Source organism: Mercenaria mercenaria, chromosome 12, assembly GCF_021730395.1.
Source record: "Mercenaria mercenaria strain notata chromosome 12, MADL_Memer_1, whole genome shotgun sequence".
NCBI lineage: Eukaryota > Metazoa > Mollusca > Bivalvia > Venerida > Veneridae > Mercenaria > Mercenaria mercenaria.
In genome coordinates this window covers 67,215,120-67,225,329 of record NC_069372.1, presented here as the reverse complement: position 1 = coordinate 67,225,329, position 10,210 = coordinate 67,215,120, and the positions used below count along the sequence as shown (strand labels likewise).

Sequence of the window (10,210 nt, the reverse complement as noted above, 5' to 3'; positions counted from 1 at the left end):
TTTGGTTTTACCAGTTTATTTGTACATTTGTACATAATTATGCATTTAAAAAAAAACAGACATAACATTATTTATATATATCAACTGTGGTAAATGGCAAAAGATTGGCTTTTTTGAGAAACCTTCAAACATTTAACACATCCCAATTGTTACATATTATTTTAATAGAATGCTACATAAAATAAACTATACAAACAAGCATTCACCTCTTCATATTTTCACCTTTCTCAAATTCTGCAATTGAATAAATTGTTGAACTTTTATTCAGATTTGATACCTGTGAATAAAATTACCTACCGGTAGTTTTGATTTGTGCATGTTTTATGCTATATGTTATGATGATGAAATAAAATTTAAAAGCAATTAAATTTTGTTTTCTGTCTTTTATGGCTGTTTGGTTTTTTAACACCATTTTCAACAGTATTTCAGTTATGTAACGGTGCAATTTAACGTAACCCATATTATTTCTGATTCCGTACCAGTACAAATCTGTTCTCCGCAAGTAACTGCCAACATGAATCAGAGGTGGAGGACGAATGATTTCAGACACAATGTCTTACCAAATTGTCACAAAGAACATATCCCTCACCTACTAGGGATCACACTCAATGTGACCTTGTAGATCTGTGCTCTCCCTATTGAACTAAGAGATGCCTGATTTCTAGATTGTACTTCTATCTCAAACCACTAATTAACTGAAATTCACAGTCTTTATAGAGACAGACATACAGACATGTTCCAATTCTCCCCTCGATTCATCATTAAAACTGTACATATACATGTATTATGAACCTTTTAAAACTGCTTTACATATCTCCCAATTTCACAAAAAAATATAATTCAAGTTTAGTTTCAACAAAGTATAAACCAATTTACAAATATATGAAGAAAAATTTTATATTCTGTTCAACGGGTTCACCAAAATCCTGAAAATCTTAATTGTTGGACCTGAAAAATTTAACAATTACACATATGCACTTCAATTTAAAGCTCTGACTTCCTTCCATTGCACTACCTTAAATCAAGACCAGCGTGCATACAAGCTAATACACAAAGACTCCTTGCAATATTCACACAGCTTTAATGAAATTCAAACTGATAAGAATGTTGCCTGGTTATGTTGTGCAACCACTTATTGTTGCATTTGTTAGCACATGTCGGTCACATGCCAACATGACCCAATAATATGGCAATTTCATCCCTGTATTTGTTGGTAGATTTAGAGATCTGTACATCTTGTTCTCAGCTCTTTCCTCATGACATTGGATCTGAAAAAAAACAGATCGTAAATGTAACCTAAACGACCCTATCTCTTTTAAAACTGCCCAAATTTTCTATGTTTACATGGCGTTAGCAATATGACTTCTTCTCGGCGATATATGACCATTTTGTGTTGATTCGCCTCACTCACTCGCTATGTTTACATGGTTTAATAAAATTCTATATTGAAGAAAAAACCTGACCTGGACATGCTGATATACCTTGTGGTTATTGGCAGTTCTTCCTACGGAAATCAATTGGGAGAGTACCCTCCAAATACATTGTGTTTGTAATCACTATAGAAATTCAAATTTTCTTAGATTTTTTACACTTTTAATATCAGAATAATTGACAAGTCGTGTAGGGCCATGTAACTTTTTAGTCAACTGCAATCACAATTTAAATTACTAAATATAGATAAATTACAAATGCATATCAATGTTTAATTTTCTTCTGACAATCTTGCAACAAGCTTTTTTCTGTTCATTTGTAATTCTTCCCTTGAGTAATAAAGGCCTTTCCTACCCCTTACAAATGTATAGTTTGAATATTTTTTTCAAGGCAGATTAACTTATAACCTCTTTCTCTGATACAGGAACATACAAAGCTGCCCTCCTACATTACCTTCATCTTTGTCTTTTCCTTTCTTCTTCTTGTTCTTCTTTCTTTTTCTGCCACTGCCACTTTCTTTCTTTCCGGATGGTTCTTTAGCACTTTCTTCTGCTTTGCCTGTCTTTTTATGCTTGGCTGGTTTATCATGTGCATCTGATGCATTTTCTGTCAGAAAATTAAATGTACAATGTATCTTCTAAGAAAGTAATATTTAAGTCTGTTATAAACATTACTATAAATAGTAACAAAATTACACAGGACTGAATCCTGTAGCCCGGGCAAGTAACTGCAAGTTGACACAATAAGCAGTCACTGGATTACCATGTTGTCTTAGGTTGCCAGCCACTTGTGTTTAATAAGAGTATAATATAATAACATTAGCTTTCATTTTCACAAGGCAGTTTGAAAGACAGCTATATCCCCCGCCGCTGTTATGGATAGTGAAAGGGTTGATGGTATTGGGTGGAAGCATTGACGTTGTTAAGTAAATTTTATAGTCCATGTATGATGACCTTGAGCCAACATGGCTAACTCGAGTTCTGCATATCAACTTGATGAGGTGATCATTTGACCAAAGTTTCATGAAATCCTTTAAGGGGTTTAGGAGATACCGGTATAGAGCGGACACAAAATGGAAGGCTCAAACCTTAGACCTTGAGTTGTGACCATGACCTTAAGCCGATATGGCTGACTCTTGAGTTCTGCATATCGTCTTGATGAGGTGATCATTTGACCAAAGTTTCATGAAAATCCTTCAACGGGTTTAGGAGATACAGAGCGGACATAAACTGGAAGGCTCAAACCTTTGACCTTGAGTTGTGACCTTGACCTTGAGCCGACATGACTGACTGATGAGTTCTGCACATCATCTTGATGGGGTGATCATTTGACATAAGTTTTATGAAAATCCTTCTAGGGGTCTAGGAGATACAGAGCAGACACAAAATGGAAGTCTGAATCCTGACCTTGAGTTCTGACCTTAATCTTCAGCCGACATGACTGACTCAGGAGTTCTGCACATCATCTTGATGAGGTAATCATTTGACCCAAGTTTCATGAAAATCCTTTAAGGGGTTTAGGAGATACAGAGGGGACGCAAAATCTTACGGATGGACGGAGACCATTCCTTTAACCCCACACCACTCATGGCAGGGGATTAATAAAGACTAACTGTAGTATAGAAGCAGAGATGTATGCATGTATCTAAGTTTTAATGTATTCATATCAGCTTTACTTTTTGAAGAATGTAAGTCATTTTAGGATTTTGAGGATTGTGCAACATACAGAAGATCCATTTCCAGACTTTTCCTCCAGTTATTTTTCCTGCCAGGACCTATGTATACGTAAGACCTTGATCTGATCTGAAAGGATGCTACTACATTTGACTGCAATAGTAGATCCCTAGTTTCATAACCCAGTATACTACCACTGAGTGTATGTTCTCTCAATGTAAACAACTGTCATCTATATTTTTTAGGCATCACTTCCTTGACTATAATTTTCTGGTTTTATTTGCTTTCAGATTGAAATTTGTTAACTGTGAAAACTTTTCATATCTGCAGCAATATTATACAGACTGGCAAATATTTTATTTCACTATAAATTTCTGGTTATAACAAACTTTACAATATGATAAAGCAGCTCAAGGGGTAAATATGAAAAAGGTCTTAGTGCATATTGATAAAGAAGTGCTTAGCCTTCTTTTTGCATTCACCCATCAAGTTAGTTATCTGAAGTTTCACTCCCATGTCAGACATAATAGATTTGGGTATACATTCCCTCTGTTACCTGTTACCTGTTGTTTCTTGCAGCGCTCCATTGCTGCCAGATTCTCGTTTCCTTTGACTATTCAACCTGTATACATATATAGTTACCTGTTGTTTCTTGCAGCGCTCCATTGCTGCCAGATTCTCGTTTCCTTTGCCTATTCAACCTGTTACTTATAGTTTAACTGTTGTTTCCTTGCGCACTCCATTGCGCCAGATCTCGTTTCTATTTGCCTATCAACTGTATACAATGTAATTACCTATTGTTTTCTTGCAGCAGCCCATTGCTGCCAATTTCATTTCTTTGCCTATCAACTGGAACATATTAGTTACCGTTGTTTCTTGCATGCTCCAGTGACAACTGTGCAAATTCTCATTTCTTTTGACTATTTCCTGTAAAATATAGTTACCTTTATTTCTTGAGAGCCATCCATTGTGCCAGAATCCTCGTTTCTTTGCTAGTTAACCTTGTTTTTTCTTGCAGCGCTCCATTGCTGCAGATTCTCATTCCCATTGACTATTCAACCTGTACACATATATAGTTACCTGTTGTTTCTTGCAACACACCATTGCTGCCAGATTCTCGTTTCCTTTGACTATTCAACCTGTATACATATATAGTTACCTGTTGTTTCTTGCAGCGCTCCATTGGTACCAGATTCTCGTTTCCTTTTATGTTTATGTTTCTTCTTGGTTGGCATCTGACTCATAAATCTGTACTGCTCTGGTAACTGAAAGATCATGCTTGTAATAACTAGTAGTCAACATTGTACAAAAAGAAAATACACAAAAATAAAGATACTAATAAAACGTCTAAAATATCATACTTTAATGTGAATTTGTCATTATTCAAAGAAGCTCATATGGAAAAACAGTTAAAATACCACAAAACACATTTACAACAGATTTAACACATGTCCAGCCTCCAGGTCTTCTTAAAAACCTTGTGTTAAATGTCAGCACTGGATCTGTCTATAGTTTCTGTTCAGCATAAATAATGTTTATGACTGGATAACCAGCTCTTTGCAATATTTAATGATTTGTTAACTTACTGGTCCAGGATGAAGTCTAAAACTGGTTAGTGCTGAGTTGGAAAGTGGTATTATTTCTTTCCCTACAATTGGAGGTTTCTCTATCAAAGAATGAAGTGAGCTGAAAAAGAAAGACTGAATTGTGAATCTCCTTTCTTTACCTACACTCTTTTAAATTTATAAATAAAGTGTAACCTCTATAAAATAACACTGCATAGAACACTGAAATCTGTTTGTTCTACAAGGTCTGTTGCTCTGCTGAAGTTAACTTAATATGAATCTTGCCTAGTGAGATACTTAATATTTGCCATTGTAGAGAAGTACCCTAAAAGTCTGATCAGGTGCAGCTTATTTAAATTTTTCATAAGGAATTGGTGGCTTAATTTCCTGCACAGCCTATCTGGAGTACTGTTTACAGCATAATATCAATTACATTATTATTCTGTAGATGTATGTACCTTTCAAGCTAAAACAGAATTGCATGCAGGGATTTTCCAGTTATAAAGCATCACCATGAAATAAAGAGTTTTTTTCAAAATCAGAATCAATCAGATATGGTACTTAAGATTTTCCCTTTATACAACTGATACCAATATTCAACAGATTCAATTTTCTGATAAAGTTCACAACACATTTTGAGAGTCAGGAGGGTAGAGATTGTACAGCGCTGTGCAGTCAGGTATGCTACCAACACGAGCAGTGTCACTGACATGATTGACAAGCTTGGTTGGGAGTCCCTTGAGTCAGCTGGTCATGTTAAACAAGATACTAGTAGCCAATGTCTATGTTGACATCCAGGCCAGTCCATATCTAAACCTGCATCAGTGCAAACCAGGGGGGACCACAATAAACCCTATAACCTGATAAGCGCTTATATGGACATCTAAAAGTACAGCTTTTTTCCATGCAACATCTGAGTTCGCAACTCCTTACAGGCAGCTATTACTGAGGCCCCTGATCTGGTATCCTTCAGGCAGGGGCTGTCAACAATGACCTTCTAATGAGGAATACTCTGACCTTGAGTACAGGTACCAAAGATAAACAGAGCTACTTCAGTTGGGTGAATTCATACTGTTACCAGACTTTCTAGCCCAATGGGCTGGAAAGCAGTCAAGTCAATCTGTACTACATATTTCCATCTTTGATCTGTCTGTTTCTATCTTTCCTTTATTTTTTCTATTTCTCTTAAAAGTCTCTGTAGTGCCAAAATCTAATGGTCAGTCACTGACAGAAGTTTTGTATTAATGAAGATGTAGAATGACATTAAAATCAGATAGAAACACAGTCATATAATTCCTGATGTTATAGATAATAGACAACTTGTACCAGGTAAGAATATTCGAGAGTAAGGTGCTACATACAGAACTGTACAAGTATCTATCAGAGGTGATAATAAGTCATAATTATAAGACCTGTCAACCAAAAAGCCAGGAGTCCAAGGGCTACAAGTCCCCATAGGTGACGTACAAGGACAAAGCCCCATTCCAGCCCCATCAGATTTAAACAATAGCCAAGAAGTGCAAGAGATGAGCTAAGCTCTTATCAGTGCTAGTTATCTAAGTTATTTTAAAAAAGTAAAAATCAACAAGGTGTGATTATATATCAGCAAGTAAAGGAAAATAAGAAGAGTTCTAACCTGTTATCTTGAATTCCTGGGGCATCAATATATCCAGGTAGGTGTGGAAGAAATGAACTAAGCTCTTCTTTTCCTTTCTTGTTGCAGAACTTATTGTACGTATGCTCAAGACCATTAAACTCTACAAGATTTGTGCAGCCTGTAATCTCAGTCTTTTCTGAAAAGCAGAAACAGTATGTGGGTCTGCAACAATCACAAACTTATACACAAGTGGTGTGATGAATAATGAACCCTGACAAGAGACCAAATGAATTCTTCATTCTATGGTCCCCTGAAATTCATGAAACAAGAGGCCAAAATGGGCCTAAGTCACACATCTGAAGAAGATATTGTCATATGACCTTGCTTCTGACTAAAGTTTGGTGAACATCCTTTAAGAAGTTGTTTTTTTCTATATTTTGATGTGACAACCCAAAAACGTGTTTACCATTAGAACAAGGTAACATTTTTTCTCTCTATTTTTAGCTCTATAAAAGGAAGGCTATAGGCTATGCATCGATCTTGTTTCCAGGCATCGTTTTAACATAAATATTGACGGTAAGCTACTTATTATCTAAAGTATAATATAATGTTTTAAAAGAAAATACATAATTCTTTACTAATTGATTTCCATAAATGACTAGACACTGCCTAAAAATAAATTATAATAATAATGCTTGAAATTTATCTCAAATTCTGTTTAGCAGGCTGGTCAAATTACCCGATCGGGCTCAAATTTATGAAAAGAAGAGTGAAATTATGGCCATATCACATACAATCCTAAACTTAATACATTTTGACTAAATAAGTACATTTATGAGAAAAACATCATTAAAATTTACATTGTTTAATGCGCAGATTTGTTGGAAAATGTTTATTCATGTCCAAATGGGGGACATTTGTTATGTAATCCGCCTATATAAACAAGAGCTGTCACTAATGGTGACAAATGCCCCTGCAGCACCTTGACCTTTGACCTGGTGACCCCAAAGTCAGTAGGGGTGGTGTACTCAATAAGTACTATCAGCATGTGAAGTTTGAAGGTCCTGGGTGCAGTGGTTCGCATGTAAAGTGCCTTCATGCAAAAAGTTAACATTGGCCCCTGTGGCCTTGACCTTTGACCTGGTGACCCCAAAGTCAGTAGGGTTGGTGTACTCATACAATACTATCAGCATGTAAAGTTTGAAGGTCCTGCGTGAAGTGGTTTGCGAGTAAAGTGCCTTCATGCAAAAAGTTAATGTTGGCCCCTGTGATCTTGACCTTTGACCTGGTGACCCCAAAGTCAGTAGGGGTGGTGTACTCAATAAGTACTATCAGCAAGTGAAGTTTGAAGGTCCTGGGTGCAGTGGTTCGCAAGTAAAGTGCCTTCATGCAAAAAGTTAACGTTGGCCCCTGTGACCTTGACCTTTGACCTGGTGACCCCAAAGGCAGTAGGGGTGGTGTACTCAATAAGTACTATCAGCATGTGAAGTTTGAAGGTCCTGCGTGAAGTGGTTCGCGAGTAAAGTGCCTTCATGCAAAAAGTTAATGTTGGCCCCTGTGACCTTGACCTTTGACCTGGTGATCCCAAATTCAGTAGGGGTGGTGTACTCGATAAGTACTATCAGCACGTGAAGTTTGAAGGTCCTTGGTGCAGTGGTTCGCGAGTAAAGTGCCTTCATGCAAAAAGTTAACGTTGGCCCCTGTGACCTTGACCTTTGACCTGGTGACCCCAAAGTCAGTAGGGGTGGTGTACTCAATAAGTACTATCAGCATGTGAAGTTTGAAGGTCCTGGGTGCAGTGGTTCGCGAGTCAAGTGCCTTCATGCAAAAAGTTAACGTTGGCCCCTGTGACCTTGACCTTTGACCTGGTGACCCCAAAGTTAGTAGGGGTGGTGTACTCAATAAGTACTATCAGCATGTGAAGTTTGAAGGTCCTGGGTGCAGTGGTTCGCGAGTAAAGTGCCTTCATGCAAAAAGTTAACGTTGGCCCCTGTGACCTTGACCTTTGACCTGGTGACCCCAAAGTCAGTAGGGGTGGTGTACTCAATAAGTACTATCTGCATGTGAAGTTTGAAGGTCCTGGGTGCAGTGGTTCGCGAGTAAAGTGCCTTCATGCAAAAAGTTAACGTTGTGACGAACGAACTAACTAACTAACGAACGGACGGACAGTTGAAAACTAATATGCCTCCCTTCGGGGGCATAAAAATCACACCTTTTGGTATCGGTTTGTATAAGTGGTATCGAATATTGAATTGAGAAGTTGATGCCACTTTGAAAAGATGCCATTCAGAGATATTTAAGACTGCCTTATTTTAATTTAAAAAAAAGAAACAACATATAAAACCAAATTTTATTTTCAAGAAAACAAAAATCGATAGTACAGCCAGACTGATTCCGCTCTCTGCCGCAGATGTAATATATTAGCCGTGTTGGGGTAAATCCTATCGTCGCACCACGTAATTTTACGCACACCTATTTCGACGCCATTTTTGTTTTGACCTCGTTCTCGATTAACTTGGGGTTTCCGATGACGTAATTACTCGGTGTAATGACAGAAAACATCATGGTTACTTTTACCGATAAAAAAGTTGGAAAGTTCAGGATTTGAAGATATTTATCAACTTACATTTACCCTATACATGATTTTTGATGTTTCTATTAATGCAAATTTTCATCCATTTTAAAAACGTCCCAGTGGAAGCTTAGATTAAAAAATTTTCTGGAAATTTTGTTTTACGTCTGCAGCCGACTTTAGTGCTGTCAAGGTCACATCACTGCCACGTGATATATGTAGTCGCACTATTTTATGCACTGTTTTGGAAGGTGTACGCATTATATATCAATGCCATCATTACTACACACTTCATTTTTTTCTCTTGTCAAGTAGGCTGTGAACACTGGGTTCATCTAAAGTTTTGTATAAAACAAAATGTGCCAAATTCCTCTGTAAACACTGCAGTCCAGAAAAATGAAAGAAAAAACATCAGACAGTGTTTATAAAAAAGCAGAGTGATTATTTATGTTCATAGCCTCTTATGTTCATGAATGTTAAAAAGTTTTCAGATTTATTTATATCATTTGGGCCCTTTAAAATTGATTATCTACTTGCACCAGCTTTTGTGTCAAGTTTTATTGCAGCATCCATGACAGTTATGGTGTAGCACATTACTTATAGTGATTGCACAAATATTTAAGCCAATCAAAAGCTTCGTAACAAGTATCATGTAAGATGCGTCGAAATAGGTGTGTTAGAAAAAAGTATGGCCGACCACACTAGTTGTTGTTTACCTTTTGATTTCTGGCAGTCAGCTGTTTAGAATAAGATGTTATTGGTATGATTCAATGCATAAAAGGTTAGTGTACATGCAACATCTAATGGAGTCACGTATGTTACTGAATGAAAAAGCGCGGCCAAGTTGCTTGTTATGTGCGTCGAAACTGGTGAGTCTGGGATACTTTCGTTTTCAATCCACCTCAAAATTTAACTTTTTTTCCCCCAGGATTTTAGGCGAAAATCTGGGGTGGGTATTATACACGGGTGCGCATTATACACAGGTATCTACAGTGATTCTTTTTTTTATCTAATCCCTAAAAAGAATCTTTTATACCTGAAATTGGCATCTCTTTCATCAAGTAAAATGGACCTGAATGAAGAACTGACGGTACTTTTCCTAAACTTATTGTGGTTTTTAAAGTGCCAGAGGAGTCTGGTCTTTGATACGCAGGTGATACTGAGCCTCGAGGGCTCGACTTTGGAGAAATCTGCTCCGGTCTACGCATTTGATCATTCATGATGTTCATTGTCCACCATGTTAATTATGAAGCAGCTTATGATATGGAATATAACATATTTGAAACCAAAATGTATAGCGTTTTGATATTTTAATGGAGTTATTCAATTGATAAAATTGAAAAAAAGTATTACTCGGGTTATTTTTATTTCT

At 36.9% G+C, this 10,210-nt stretch overlaps 1 protein-coding gene across 1 annotated transcript; it reads right to left on the bottom strand.

The window, feature by feature from the left end:
- On the bottom strand, positions 1-10,094 carry LOC123535185 (mediator of RNA polymerase II transcription subunit 19-like). The gene is made up of 6 exons (XM_053520269.1): positions 9,875-10,094; positions 6,306-6,462; positions 4,691-4,790; positions 4,264-4,369; positions 1,885-2,037; positions 1-1,268 (listed from the first exon to the last, which is right to left on the bottom strand). The coding sequence occupies exons 1-6, from the start codon at positions 10,065-10,067 to the stop codon at positions 1,255-1,257; spliced, it is 723 nt and encodes a 240-aa protein (XP_053376244.1). The 5' UTR covers positions 10,068-10,094; the 3' UTR covers positions 1-1,254.
- Positions 10,095-10,210: the final 116 nt, after the last annotated feature.